Here is a 15,919-nt window from a genome sequence, read left to right as displayed (position 1 = left end):
AACTCCATTATTTTTCAGTTATTTTCTTGCAGCAATTACTTTTAAAAAGGGCATTTGTTTTTCGTGGTTTGAGACTGTTTACAGAGCAGTCCCCTGCTACTCCCACATAAATGCTAAAAAAGCATTGGAGAATTGCCATCCAGGTGCATATTGCAACGAAACAGCAACAGATGAAGGAGGCTGCTCCATTAGATTATATTTTTTTAAAAATCAGGAATTAAATTAGCCTTAATCACAAGAATAAGAGCAATGCAGCCATTAAACAGAACGCATGACAACAGGAGCAGTTAGCAGGTTCCTACTACAAAAGTCTTGTACCAAAGACTGTCAACAGATAAAATTGATTTGTATAATAGACCCAAGCACATGGCAAGGAAGAGGAGCCCTTTTAAGGAATTCCTGAATCCAACAGCCCACCGTGGAATCAAAACAGAGCCAGAAATGTTTTTAAAATTCTTCAAGAAAATTGAAGTGGCAGATCAGAGAGTTCATTACTACTAGTTTAGTAGTACCACCAGATAATAGAACAGCATTCCATGAAATTAGCCATCCAAAATGGGCAACACAATCAGCACAGGAAAACCAAACCATAATACAGGATACCCAGGCATAGCCCTACCTGGATCTGGGGAAAGGAAGTCAACCTCAAACACCAAATAAAAAATCTACAAACTCTCAAACACACACCTACCCCTAAGAATTGACTTCACTTGGCATCCATGAACTATTTACCACAAAACATGGCAACGACTGAATGTTGAAAGAAACACAAAGGGCAGCAGACTCCTGAAGAATACAATTGCTACAATCCACAAGCTCAAGTGCATCTAAGCACAGGAGGACCAGCCAATCATACTAGATGGAGCATGAGCTGGAAGCCACACAAATGTCAAGCCTTTCCTACCACTCAATTTTTGACAGGTCATTTGCCACTAGATCAAATTACAATCTTGGCAAGGGAGTTCAATCAGATTGACACATGGAGTATGTCATAGCTATTACTGAAAAAATATCAAAGAGCAGGAATGGCAGCTCAGCATTCTTGGTTATAGGGTTTTCAGAGGGAAAAGGGAGGGGGATATAAAAAGGAAGTTTGTAATATTGGTTAAAGTAACAATTACAGCTGTGAAAAGGAAATGATACAAGTATCAAACAGGTCCATATTGGCTGAACTGAGGATCAAAAAGGGACAATCACATGGCTGGAAGTACACTGCTCCGCCCCCACCTCAGCCTCCCCAAAGGTCAGTGGGAGATAGAAGAGCAAATATGTAGGCTAATTGCCGAGAACTGCAGAAATAATAGGGCAGTAACAGTAGGGGATTTCAACTACCCGAATATTAGCTGGGATAAAATCAGTGTAAAAAAGTATACAGGAAGCAAAATTCTTAAAAAGCATTCAGCAGAACTTTTTTTTTTTTTGTTTATTATTGGGATTTGAGCTTCGCTGGCTAGGCCAGCATTTATTGCCCATCCCTAACTGCCCTCGAAAAGGTGGTGAGGAGCTGCTTTCTTGAACTGCTGCAGTCCTTTGGGTGTAGTTACACCAACAGTACTGTTAGGAAGAGAGTTCCAGGATTCTGACCCAGAGACAGTGAAGGAACGGTGATATAGTTCCAAGTCAGGATGGTGCGTGGCTTGGAAGGAAACTTGCAGGTCGTGGTGTTCCCATGCATCTGCTGCCCTTGTCCTTCTAGCAGAAAAAGGTCACCGGTTTGGAAGGTGCTGTCGAAGGAGCCTTGGTGAGTTGCTGCAGTGCATCTTTGTATATGGTACACATTGCTGCCACTGTGCATCGATGGTGGAGGGACTGAATGTTGTAAGTGGAGGATGGGGTGCCAATCAAGCGGGCAGTTTTGTCCTGGATGGTCTTGAGCTTCTCGAGTGTTGTTGTAGTCAGCCCATCCAGGCAAGTGGTGAGTATTCCATCACTCTCCTGACTTGTACCTTGTAGATGGTGGACAGGCATTGGGAATACAGGTGAGTTACTCATCGCATAATTCCTAGCCTCTGACCTGCTCTTGTAGACACAGCTCTTATGTGGCTGGTCCAGTTCAGTTTCTGGTCAATGGTGACCCCCAGGATGTTAGTGGGGGATTCAGCGACGGTAATGCCATTGAACATCAAAGGGAGATGGTTAGATTCTCTCTTGTTTGAGATGACCATTGGCACAAATGTCACTTGCCACTTATCACCCAAGCCTGAATGTTGTCCAGGTCTTGCAGCATATGCACATGGGCTGCTTCTGTATTTGAAGAATTGCAAATGGTGCTGAACATCAATCATCAGCGAACATTCCCACTTCTGACCTTATGATGGAGGGAAGGTCATTTGATTAAGCAGCTGAAGATGGTTGGGTTTAGGACACTACCCTGAGGAACTCCTGCAGTGATGTCCTGGGACTATGATTGACCTCCAACAACCACAACCATCTTACTTTGTGCTAGATATCACTTCAATCAATGGAGAGTTTCCCCCCTGATTCTCATTGACTCCAGTTTTGTTAAGGGCTCCTTGATGCCATACTTGGTCAAATGCTGCCTTGATGTCAAGGGCAGTAACTCTCACTTCATCTCTGGAGTTCAGCTCTTTTGTCAATGTTTGGACCCAGGCTGTAATGAGGTCAGGAGCTGAGTGGCCCTGGCAGAACCCAAACAGAGTCAGTAAGCAGGTTATTGCTGACCAAGTGCTGCTTGATAGCACTGTTAACAATCCTTTCTATCACTTTGCTGATGATCAGGAGTAGATGGGATAGATTGGTCCTGTTTTTTTGTGCACAGGACATACCTGGGCAGTTTTCCACATTGCCAGGTAGATGCCAGTGTTGTAGCTGTACTGGAACATCTTGGCTAGGGGTGCAGCTAGTTCTGGAGCACAAGTCTTCAGTACTATTGCCGGAATGTTATCAGCGCCTGTGGCCTTTGTAGTATCCAGTGCCATCAGCCATTTCCTGACATCACATGGAGTGAATCGGATTGGTTAAGCCTGGCATCACTGATGCTGGGGACGTCAGGAGGCGGCTGAGATGGTTCGTTCACAAGGCACTTCTGGCCGAAGGCGTATGCAAGTGCTTCAGCCTTATCTTTTGCACTGATGTACTGGGCTCATCCATCGTTGAGGATGGGGATGTTTGTAGAAACTCCTCCTCCTCCAGTTGTTTAATTGTCCAACACCATTCACGACTGGATGTGGCAGGACTGCAGAGCTTAGATCTGATCCGTTAGTTGTGCGATCACTTAGCCCTGTCTACTGCACGCTTTTTCTGCTGTTTGGCATGCAAGTAGTTCTTGGTTGCAGCTTCACCAGGCTGACATGTCATTTTTAGGTATACTGGTGCTGCTCCTGGCTTGCCCTCCTGGACTCTTCATTGAACCAGGGTTGCTCCCCCGGCTTGATGATGATGGTAGAGTGCGGAATATGCTGGGGCATGAGGTTACAGATTGTGGTTGAATACAATTCTGCTGCTGCTGATGGCTTACAGCGCCTCATGGAGGCCCAGTTTTGAGTTGTCAGATCTGTTCGATATCTATCCCGTTTAGCACAGTGGTAGTGTCACACAATACGATGGTGAGTACCCTCTGTGTGATTACAGGACTTCGTCTCCATAAGGACTGTGCGGTGGTCACTCCTACCAATACTGTCATGACAGATGCATCTGCGACAGGTGGATTGGTGAGGACGAGGTCAAGTAGGTGTTTGGCGTTTCTCCCTTTCAAACACTATGTTGAACTCAATCATGTTCTGAAGGCTATTAGATGAATGTTCACACAGTGTTAGGCTATTAACTAAATCTGGCTCATTACTCATTATTAAATCTAATATAGCCTGCGCCCTTGTTGGTTCTAGGACATACTGTTGCAGAAAATTATTCTGGATACATTCAAGAAATTCAGTACCTTTCTGACATGTGCTAGTCTGCTTAACCCAATCTATATGAAAGTTAAAATCTACCATTGAAGCCACTTTGTCTTTGCTACACGGTTGTCTAATCTCTACATTTATACAATGTACCACTTCACAGCTGCTGCCAGCAGGCCAATACAGAACTCCCACAACAGTCTGAAATCCTTTTCTATTTCTTAATTCTACCCATATAATCTCCACTGCCTGCTTACCTCTCACTATATCCTGCCTTAGCATTGAAGTGATTTCATCCTTAATAACTAAGGGTACACTCCTCCTCCTAAGGGTACTATTTTCCCCATCTTTCCTACAGACCTTGTAACCTGATAGATTTAGCCTCTGGTCCTGCCTTGCAGCCATGTCTCAGTAATGGCTACCGTAACATATCCTCCAAGTTGAATTTTCACCTGCAATTTATTCAATTTGTGCCTTATACTCCTTCCTTTTGACAAGGTCCCACATGGTAGACTGGTCAGAAAAGTAAAAGCCCACTGAATCCAAGGGAAATTAGCCAATTGGTTCCAAAACTGGCTCAGTGGCAGAAAGCAAAGGAAATTGGTCGACGGGTGTTTTTGTGACTGTGAGGCTGTTTCCAGTGGGATTTTGTATGACTCAATACTAACTCCCTTGATTTTTGTGGTAATCAACGATTTAGACTTAAATGCAGGGCGCATAATTAAGAAGTTTGCAGACAATACAAAAATTGGCTATGTAGCTGATAATTAGGAAGAAAGTTGTAGACTGCAGGAAGATGTCAATGGACTGGTCAGGTGGGCAGAAAAGTGGCAAATGGAATTCATTCTGGAGAAGTGTGAGTGAGGCAATGCATTTGGGGAAGGCAAACAAGGCAAGGGTAAACGGAGAAGTGTACAGAGAAGTGTACGGGAACAGAGGACCTTTGAGTACATGTCTACAGATCTCTGAAGGCAGCAGGACAAGTAGATCGAAGAAGGATTAGAATGTAAGAGCAGGGTGGTTATGTTAGAACTGTATAAAACACAGGTAAGCCACATCTAAAGCAATGCATACAGTTCTGGTCATTGCATTACAGGAAGGATGTGATCACACTAGTGAGGATGCAGAGGAGATTTCTGAGGATGTTGCCAGGACTGGAGAATTTTAGCTGAGGAAAGATTAGGTAAGCTGGGGTTATTTTCTTTGTAACAGAGGAAACTGCAGAGTGAATTAATTGAGGTGTATAAAATTATGAGGGGCCTAGATGGTTTGGATAGGAGGGAGCTATTTCCCTTAGCAGAGGGGTCAAAAAGCAGGATGCATAGATTTCCAGCAATTGGTACAAGGAGTTGAGGATGGCGAGGGTCTGGAACTCATTGCCTGAGAGGGTGGTAGAGGCAGAAACCCTCATTGTTTTTAAAACATACTTGGATAGGCACTTGAAGTGCTGTAATCTACAGGGCTACAGACCAAGAGCTGGAAAGTGGGTTTCGGCTGGATATCTCTTTCGGCCATCACAAATGCAATGGGCTGAATGGCCTTGTTCTGTGCTGTAAATTTTCTGTTTCAGTACACTTCCCCAATCTTCGCCAAGATGATCTAAACAGTAAATACAAAGTTTAGGAATAAAAATTTGGGAAAGCCCTGGCCCATGTGGCTACCCAACCAAATTCTATAAGCTTTATTCCAGGAAATAATTCAATTTTATCTGAAATCCTTGCACTGCACTGATGTAAGTAACATCTTCCCTGAAACTGTTGCAATTCAATTAATACCCAAAACAGACAAGCACTTGACTCTGCTCATCTTATAGACCCAGATCCTCAATATTGCTTAAGATCCTGGAACCAAACTGGACATAAATAATAGAAATCATGTGGTTATCTTTCACCTACTTCAAGGCAACAATATGGAATTCATATAGGACCAACACTCAGAAGACATCATTAGGAGCAAATTCATTTTATGCATCACTGAAACAACACCCATGCATTCGTACTTTCACTGGAAACAGAAGGCATGTGGCTGAGTGGAATAGTAATTCATTCTGCCTGCATTCAAGCAAATGGCCTTTGGCAACGTGTTCAGAACTGAATTAAATTCCTGTACTCAAACTCCACATTCACTGTGTGCTAATGGCCTCAGCTATACCATATTCCCCTTCCTCTTTGCCTTAAATCATACAGCTTCTGGCAGCAAGCATCAGGATGAATACTGGTGTTCAAGGAGTTGAAGCTGAAGGAAGTGCAAATCTATCAAATCAGAACAGGAAATTTGCCTCCAAAAACAGAAACACACAAGACCAAAGCCAGGGCTTGCATTGTAAATATGTTGGCAAATGCCTGGTATGAATTTCACTCCTTCTGAGAAAGGGTCACACCTAAAATGTTGATTAAAAAGACTGGCACTTATATAGCACTTTGTTAACTTTCAGGACATCCCAACGTACTTTACAACCAATGGATTATTTTCAAAGTTATGTACCATCTTTCACTGACAAGTACAAATTGATGTGCATTTCCTGCTTATTTCCTCCCATAGTACTGATATCGTGCCTCAAGTGAATGCAAGTAAATATCTCAGCTCACTCTAAATTAGAATAAGGATTATCTCTGCTATTAAAATATGCAACAGTACAGTATAAAATAGATAACTAAATTCTTTTACCTCCTGTTCCAAGGACCTTCAGTAGTTCAAAGTTTTCAATCCCAACTTTTTCTGCATGCCCTGTTAAATTAGCTGCAAAACAACATAACTGTGTTAGCCACAACCTATTTTTAAACCTCACTTTTCAAAAAAAAAATAGATTTGTTATTTGAATTCTGTTATATTTCTTTCAATATTTTAAATCCTTTCGAAGCACTGACTAATATTGTGCACAGGTTAGCCGTCTCAAACAAAAAATTATCCCAAAGGTCCAGAGACAAATTCTACCAATTCTGCAGTGAACAAACTACACATTAAATTATACGGCAGCAGAGCTTAAGGAGTATGATTTCATTATGCACATGCAGGTGTCACTAATTATTGATCAGAATGCTCAAAGAAACTATTTATTACAAGAATGCAACAATTTTACCCTTGGTAGTGTCATACAATATGGGTACTGACCTTTCAGATATGTTTTGCAAATCAAAATAAGTGAAGACTGACATTCATCTAGAGAAGATTTAACAGTGGGGTTAACTGGCAGATTCATCTGAAAGCATCATTTTCGGGCTAGTTCAGATACATCCACTAAAAACCTCTAAGAGTTCAGATGGGGACCAGTTCAGTACATACAAGTTGCTATCCTCCTCATCAATAAGAATAAAAATTTAGGGAAGACAATTGGTCCCAAAGCCTGACCAATCTTATTCCAATCTACCCTTCACACCATATTCTTTAATTGCTTTTCTCCTTCAAGAAGAAAATTTAGTTGGCTTTTAAAACCATTTTTTTCAGTGGCCTTCACTGGTACGCTAGACTACAAGTCTACTACCTTTTCTACAAAAAAGTTTCACTTATGGTCCAATCTCCTTGCTTTGCCTCAAGTCCTTCTATTCATTTTAAACATTCAGCTCCAAAGACTGCTGGCAGGATTCTTGCACTTCTGCTCGTCCCCTTCCTCTCATTCCCAGAAACCATGATAGGGTTCCCCTTGTCCACCTAACCAGCCTCCGTATTCAATGGATCATCCTCTGCCATTTCTGTCACTTCCAGCATGATTGCCACAATCAAAAAAAATCTTCCCCTCCCTTCTCCTTTCAGTATTCTGAAGGGACTGTTCTGTCCACGACACCTGGTCCACTCCTCAGTAAATCCCAACACTCCCTTCCCTTTCTCACGGCACAGTAAGCCCGAGGATTAGGAGCCATTTAGAATCCAGCAAAGGATGACCAAGAAACTGATCAAGAAAGGGAAAGAAAGAACATAAATGCAAGCTAACGAGAAACATAAAGGCGGACTGTGAAAACTTCTGTAGGTATGTGAAAAGGAAAAGATTAGCAAGGACAAATGTGGGTCCATTACAGGTGGAGAAAGGAGAATTTATAATGGAGAATAGGGAATAAAGAAACTAAACAATTATTTTGTCTGTCTTCAAGGAGGAAGATACAGAAAATCTCCCAGAAATACTAGGGAACCAAGAGACTTGTGAAAATAAGGATCTGAAAGAAATTCGTATTAATAAAAAGGTAATACTCAAAAAATTAATTGAATTGAAGGTTGATAAATCCCCTGGATCAGATTAGCTACATCCCAGAGTGTTGAAGGAGGTGGCTATAGAGATAGTGGATGCATTGATGGTTTTCTTTCAAAATTCTATAGATTCTGGAAAGGTTCCTGCAGATTGGTAGGTAACAAATGTAATCCCACTATTTAAGAAAGGAGGGAGAGAGAAAACAGGGAACTACAGACCTGTCCGTTTGACTTCAGTAGTAGGGAAAATTTTAGGATCTATTATAAAGAATGTGATAACTAGACACTCAGAAAATATGATTGGGCAGAGGCAGCATGGATTTATGAAAGGGAAAATCATGTTTAACAAACCTGTTGGAGTTTTTTGAGGATGTTACTTGTAGCATAGATAAAGGAGAACCAGTGGAGGGGATGTATTTGGATTTTCAGAAGGCTTTTGATAAGGTCGCACACACGAGGTTGTAAACGAAATTAGAGCACAGGATTGGAGGTAATATTAGTATGGATTGAGAATTGGTTAACAGACAGAAAACAGAATGGAATAAACGGGTCAATCTCAGGAAGGCAGGCTGTTACTCGTGGGGTACCACAAGGATCAGTGCTAGGGCCACAGCTGTTCACAATCTATTTCAATGATTTGGATGTGGGGACCAAATGTAATAATTCCAAATTTGCTGATTACAAAACTAGGTGGGAACATAAGTTGTGAGGAGGATGCAAGGAGGCTTCAAGGGGACTTGGACAGGCTAAGTGAATCGGCAAGAACATGGCAGATGGAATATAATGTGAATAATTGTGACGTTATCCAGTTTGATAGGAAAAACAGAAAGACAGTATTTCTTACGTGGCGAGAGGTTGGGAAGTGTTGATGTCCAAAGGCACCTGTGTGTCCTTGTTCATGAGTCACTAACAGCTCATATGCAAGAGCAACAAGCAATTAGGAAGGCAAATGTCTTCATCACAAGGGGATTTGAGTACAGGAGTGAAGAAGTCTTGCTGCAATTGTATAGAGCCTTGGTGAGACCACACCTGGAGTATTGTGTACAGTTTTGGTCTCCTCTAAGGAAGGAGATACTTGTCATCGATGGAGTGCAACAGAGGTTCACCAGACTAATTCCCGAAATGGCAGGACTGTCTTATGAGGAGAGACTGAGGAAACTGGGACTGTATTCTCCAGCATTTTGAAGAATGAAAAATGATCTTACTGAAACTTACAAAATACTTACAGGGCGTGACAGGATGTAGATATGATGTTTCCCCTGTCTGGTGAGTCTAGAACCAGAGGACCTAGTCTCTGAGTAAGGGGTAAGCCATTTAATGCTGAGATGAGGAGGAATTTCTTTGCTCAGAGGGTGGTGAATCTTTGGAATTCTCTACTCCAGAGGGCTGGGGAAGCTCAATCATTGAACATGTTCAAGACAGAAATCGATAGATATCTGGATATTTGTGACATCAAGGGATATGGGGACAGCGCAGGAAAGTGGCGTTGAGGTAGATAATCAGCCATGATCTAATTGAATGGTGGAGCAGGCTTGACGGGCTAAATGGTCCACTCCTGTTCCTGTGTTCCTACAGTGTTCCAATGAAGCTCAATGCAAGCTCAAGAAACAGCACCTCATCTTTTAACTGGACACTTTGCATCCTTCTGGACTCGATGTTCACCAGTTTTAGATCATAACTTCTGCATCCATTTTGTTTCGTGTTTCTTTTTTTTCCCCTCGTTTTCTTCATTTTGTGTTCAGATCGGCTGCTATCCAGCCATTTGCACCTCCTCTAGAAACATCTTTGGTTTCTTTACTTGTCCCATTATACCTCTTTTGTCCTTTCAACATGCAACCTTTTGCCATTTAATCTTTCCTGCCCTCCAGCCCATCGCAGACCTTCCTTTTTGTTCTACTACCCACTCTCCCCCACTTCACCTGCTCAAATCCTATTACACTTCTAACTTCCCCCATTTCGGTTGAAAGGTCACAGACATGAAAGGTTAACCCTGTTTCTGTCTCCGCAGATGCTGCCTGACCTACTGAGGATTTCCAGCATTTTCTATTTTTATTTCAAAACATATCTGATCTTCAGAAAAGAGGGACGACCACGTGATAAGATTCAGGTCTGCTTTGGATATGGTAATGTTGATCACTAAGAGTTTGGGTGTCATACGTCCAGGACAGTGTCTGTCCTATTCAACATTGTAATGATCAGACTCCCTTGTGATCTGCATTGCATTTCATGGCTTTCACACCTGCCATCATGTGCTTCTACAGTCTTTCTCGGAGACAGACTGAAACACTTGGCAACTTTATTTTACTGACAGCATGTAAATATTTGGAATAGTAGATACAATCAAATCTATGAACAACTACAAAACCCCCTTAAGAACAAGAAAAATACTATTTCCATTAGCAGGCTCATTTAACCTTTTTCTGGTCAGTCCTCTGATCCTGACTAGTTCAGAGCTTGGGAACTGGTTTCCCCACGCGGGGCCAGGCTTGCTTCCCAGACCTACCTGATTAGATGACTGTCCATGTTTCCCCTTGCCCCTTTCTGTGAATTTACAGAAAGTTGAGGGACTGTCCCTCTGATTTTCTCCCCGTTTAACGAATTACCAGTGCGCCTGACAATAAAACCGGCTACCTCATTCCCTCCGAGATGAAGGTTTAAGAGAAACATTTCCACACTTCCCAAATGGATTAGGTACATTCTCACAAATAGGTCTGGGATGAGACAATTGAACCTCATGGTATCAGGCTGAAATAACTGAGGCACTGCGACAGTGGCGTAGTGTTAAGATTCCTGGACTAGTAATCCAGAGGCTCAGGCTAATGCCCTGGGTACACAGGCTCAAATCCCACCACTACACTGGTGGAATTTAAATTCAATTAATAAATTCAATTTATTAATAAAAATCTGGAACTGAAAGCTAGTCTCACTAATGGCGCCATGAAACCATCGGTTGTAAAAACCCATTTGGTTCACTGATGTACTTTAGCGATGGATATCTGCTGTCCTTAACTGGTCTGGCCTACATGTGATCCACAGCAATGTGGCTGACTCTTAACTGCCCTCTGAAATGGCCTAACAAGTCACTCAGTTCGACAATTAGGGATGGGCAACAAATCTGGCCTTGCCACTGACGCCCATATCCCATGAAAGAATTTTTAAAAATCCACAGACTGGCTCATATGGATTATATAGATATCTCCAATACCTACAGGCTGTACTTTTTTTTTTAATTGTGCAAATTCACTGTAAACACAGCATATTCCCAGAAGGTATGTTTAAAATTCAAAAGTTGACCGACCAGCTATGTTTAGAATTTCAGCAGCAATTCAAGTCACGTACAATTTAATTTTTCATTAAAGCAAGGAGGAAATCCTGATGGATTTTACTCTATAAATAATCCAGCAGTCTCATCGTATTATACGGCAAAATTCAGCAGCACAAGATATCAAAATTGCTCAGAATTACTGCTGTGCCCCAAGTATTACATTTTCCTCACATACATAGGAGCTGAACTCACTAGTCAATGGAAAAATCAGCTTCTAATATATGTCAATGCTGATCTCATCTGCATGCAAACAATCTTTGACCTGCACTCTTCAACTCTGAGTTCTGGCTTTGTATAATTTGAGATTTTTATCATGTCAAATATACAGCTGAAAGTTACTTGCGGTAGAGGAAACGCATATGCAAAGTCAAAAGAGTAATTTTTCAGTTCTTATCGATAATATAATGGAACAACACTATTTTTAAATCCATAGGAGAAAATTTTAACGCTCAGTTCAGAAAGCAAAATTAATTCAGAATAGATTTAGATGACCATGTACAAATTACACATACCTACAATACCTACACCAGACTGATCGCTGGGGAGTCTTAGTCATATGAGACTTTACACAAAACTGGATGGATTTCAAAGACCAGTAAGATAAAGGCTTAAGTGTGTTTATCCAGTAGTAGTTGAGCTATGCAGACTAGAAAAGTCCTAAATTCAAGCACTTGATGCATGCTAAAGAGTTAGCTGATCTCAGCTAGGACAGCAGTGGTCTTCAGTATCCAAGATTAAAGCAGAAATAGTAAAATAAATAGATACAGATAAAATCAAAGTCAACAGGAGTACCCACTCCTAACCACGATGGAAGTGAGACTGTGGATGTCAGGTAAGAAAAACATGACTGATTTACCCAAGAAAACCTCCATGGGTAAACAATGTCCCTCACTGTGAAGGTCGACATGAATAATAGCCACTTGGGCAAGGACTGGAGGCTGTTAAAGCTTCAGCAAAATACATCATAATGAGGATTAAATGGAACAAAGGGATAGTAAAATAAACCAAGAAAAATAAGAAAGTGCACAAAAGTGAATGGCAGTTCAGTTACTTTTGTCCTAATTAATTAATTAATACTTGTTAGTGATCAGGTTTTTTTTAAAAAGTGCATTTGCAAGGTTCCCTTGATAATGGGCCAAATCTTGCTGGAGTGGGACATCTCACAACATAATCATTCATTAATAATATAATAAAAACAAGAAATGCTGGAATCACTCAGCAGGTCTGGCAGCATCTGTGGAAAGAGAAGCAGAGTTAAAGTTTCGGGTCACTTGCCTGGACGCAGCTCCAACAACTCAAGAAGCTCGACACCATCCAGGACAAAGCAGCCCACTTGATTGGTACCCCATCCACCATCTTTAACATTCAGTCCCTCCACCGCACAGTGGCAGCAGTGTGTACCATTTACAAGACGCACTGCAGCAATTCACGAAGCCTCCTTCGACAGCACCTTCCAAACCCATGACTTCGACCACCTCTACTAGAAGGACAAGGGCAGCAGATGCATGGGAATACTACCACCTGCAAGTACCCCTCCAAACTACACACCATCCTAACTTGGAACTATATCGCCGTTCCTTCACTGTCACTGGTTCAAAATCCTGGAACTTCCTGCCTCGCAGCACTGTTGGTGTACCTGCATCCCAAGGACTGCAGCAATTCAAGAAAGCAGCTCACCATTACCTCCTCAAGGGCAATTCGGGATGGGCAATAAATTCTGGTCTAGCCAGCAACACCCGCATCCCCCCGAACGAATAAAACAAAATCAGCTTGGGTGGAGCTAAAACAGCAATGGGCAGAAAAAAAAACTGGTGGGAGTAGTTTATAGGGTCACTAACAATAGGTGCACAGTTGGGCATTGTATACATCAGGAAATTAGAGGTGCATGTAACAAGGGAAATATAGTAATCATGGGGGACTTGAATGTTCATACAGACCGAGCAAACTAAATTTGCAGTAATGTGTGGAGGACAAGTTCATGGAATGAACTCAACATAGTTTTCTAGCTCAGTATGTCAAGGAACCAGCTAGGGAACAGACTATTTTTGGATCTAGTGTTGTGAAATGAGTTAGGAATAGTTGTGGTATAGCAGCCTGTGGGAACAGTGATCATTATATGACTACTTTCATATTGCGTTTGCGAGTGATTTAACTAAGGCTGAAACTAGGGTCTTCAATTTTTTTTTTGTTCGTTTTTGTGGGATATGGGCGTTGCTGGCTAGGCTAGCATTTATTGCCCATCCCTAATTGCCCTTGAACTGAGTGGCTTGCAAGGCCATTTCCGACCGCATTTAAGAGCCAAACATATCGCTGTGGTTCTGAGTCACATTAGGCCAGAACAAGTAAGGGCGGCAGATTTCCCTCCCTAAAGAACATTAGTGAACCAGATGGGATTTTACAACAATCAACAATGGTTTCATGGTCACCATTAGACTAGCTTTTTTTTTTTTAAATTCCAGATTTATTAATTGAATTCAAATTTCACCATCTGCTGTGGCGGAATTCAAACCCTTGCTCCGAGAGCATTAGCCTGGCTCTGGATTACTAGTCCAGTGACATTAACACTGTGCCACTACCTCCCTCCTCTTAAATCTGAATAAAACAAACTAAGTAGGAACAAGGGGCAAGTTGGCTAAGGTAGATTTGGAAACTAGATTAACAGCTGTGAGCAATGGCAAACATTTAATTCGTAATATATATACATTCCTTTTAAGGAATAAAAACCCCATGGGGCAAGCAGTCTAACCATGGCTAACAAGAGAAGTTAAAGATATTATTAGATTAAAGGAAGAGGCTTCTAAATGTTGCCTGTAAAGGACCCACATTTACTTCTGCTAATCTCTTCCTTTTTATACCTATAGACTTTTTAACAATTTTTTTAAAATGTCTCTTGCTAGTTTACTCTCATTCAACTTTCTTTATCAATTTCTTATGCATTCATGCTGAATTCTAAAATACTCCCAATCGTCAGACTTGCTACCCTTTTTGGCAACAGTGGACAGGATGCTATGTTCTTTTTCAAAAGCTCTGGGATTTTTTTTAAATGTCCACCTGAGAGGGCAGATGGGGTCCTCTATTAAGAAGGTCAAACATAAAATCAACGTGACTAGCAGACTATTGCCCTGAAGAATAGTTTGCTTTTATTGTCAATCTGAGTGGGAGATGGTTAACAAAGTTCAGCATGACTCATTCTAATATTCAGCAAGGTAAGTACTTGTGTGTACTGAAATACAAATGCAGCTTTTCTATTGTCATTTATGAAATACAGATTCCCATTTCCCTTTGTTGAGATAAGAGGTCGCAGCAGAGACAGCAGTAGGATGATTCAAGGGCAGGGAAGAACTACTGCCATGGCTCCCATTCCAGATTGCTATTGCAATCCTATTTGAAATCAGGCTCCTGGCTTACACAGGAAGAATAGCCATTTTAGCAAGGTACTGAGAGGGTAACCATCATGCAAAGCCCCATCAAAAGGCAGCGCCTTCAGGGAAGCAGAGAAAATGCGTCTCTTATTATTAGTATATTTACGACATCTCAGTAGCAAGTTGCTTGCTCCATACACTAATCTGCTTCGCACGGTGACTGGAACCATTGAATCAGTATCAGAAGTAAACAGTGAAATGAACTGATGAGAATGTACCTTCTAATCACACATGTTTAAGATTCTGATCCAACCATTTTAAAAAGTAGCTTAGCAGAGACTGCAGGTTATTTTAGGCCAAGTGTTGATAAAGAGAAGGTATTAGAAAGGCTGACAATCCTTAAAGTTGTTAAGTCACCAGGACCAGAATAAATACATCCAAGGATACTGAGGGAAATAAGGGTGGAAATTGCAGAAGCACTGGCCATAATCTTCCAATCCTTCTTGGATACAGTGGTGATGCCAGAGGACTGGAGAATTGCAAATGTGTCACCCTTGTTCAAATAAGCATATAAGAATAAGCCCAGCAACTATAAGGTACTGGGAAAGCTTTTAGAAACAACGATCCAAGATAAAATTTACAGGATTAATTAATGAAAGCCAGCACAGATTTGTTAAAAAAAAATGGTGTTTATGTACCTTGATTTGAGTTTTTTTTGATGAGTTAACAGAGAAGGTTGATGACAGTAATGCAGTTAACGTGGTGTACATGGAGTTCCAAAATGCGTTTGATAAAGTGCCACACAACAGGATTGTCAGCAAAGTTGAAAAGGGACAGTGGCAGCATGGATACAAAGTTGGCTGAGTGACAAGACACAGCAGTGGTGAACAGTTGTTTTTCGGGCTGGAGGAAGGTATATAGTGGGGTTCACCAGGGATCGTAATTAGGACCACTGTTTTTATTGATCTATAATAATGACCTAGACTTGGAAGTGCAGGGCACAAATTCAAAATTTGTGAATGACACAATCCTGTATCATGAACTGTGAGGAGGATCGAGTTAGACTTCAAGAGAACACAGACAGGCTGGTAGAATGGGTGGACACAAGGCAAATTAAATTTAATGCAGATAAGTGTGAAGTGATACATTTTGGGAGTAAGAATGAGAACAGGCAATATAAAATTCTAAACAGGGTT

The 15,919-nt window shown here is 41.4% G+C and overlaps 1 protein-coding gene across 3 annotated transcripts in view; it reads right to left on the bottom strand.

The window, feature by feature from the left end:
• Positions 1 to 15,919, bottom strand: part of rps6ka5 (ribosomal protein S6 kinase, polypeptide 5) — a 292,559-nt gene that overhangs the window by 183,029 nt on the left and 93,611 nt on the right. For all 3 annotated transcript variants that reach the window (XM_068038562.1, XM_068038563.1, XM_068038565.1), the window contains exon 2: positions 6,525 to 6,596. In XM_068038562.1, the coding sequence (XP_067894663.1) occupies positions 6,525 to 6,596 (72 nt within the window). The remainder of the gene's footprint in view (positions 1 to 6,524; positions 6,597 to 15,919) is intronic.

The sequence above is a fragment of the Heterodontus francisci genome, chromosome 9 (genome assembly GCF_036365525.1).
Source record: "Heterodontus francisci isolate sHetFra1 chromosome 9, sHetFra1.hap1, whole genome shotgun sequence".
Taxonomy (NCBI): Eukaryota; Metazoa; Chordata; class Chondrichthyes; order Heterodontiformes; family Heterodontidae; genus Heterodontus; species Heterodontus francisci.
This window is presented reverse-complemented; position numbering and strand designations above follow the sequence as displayed.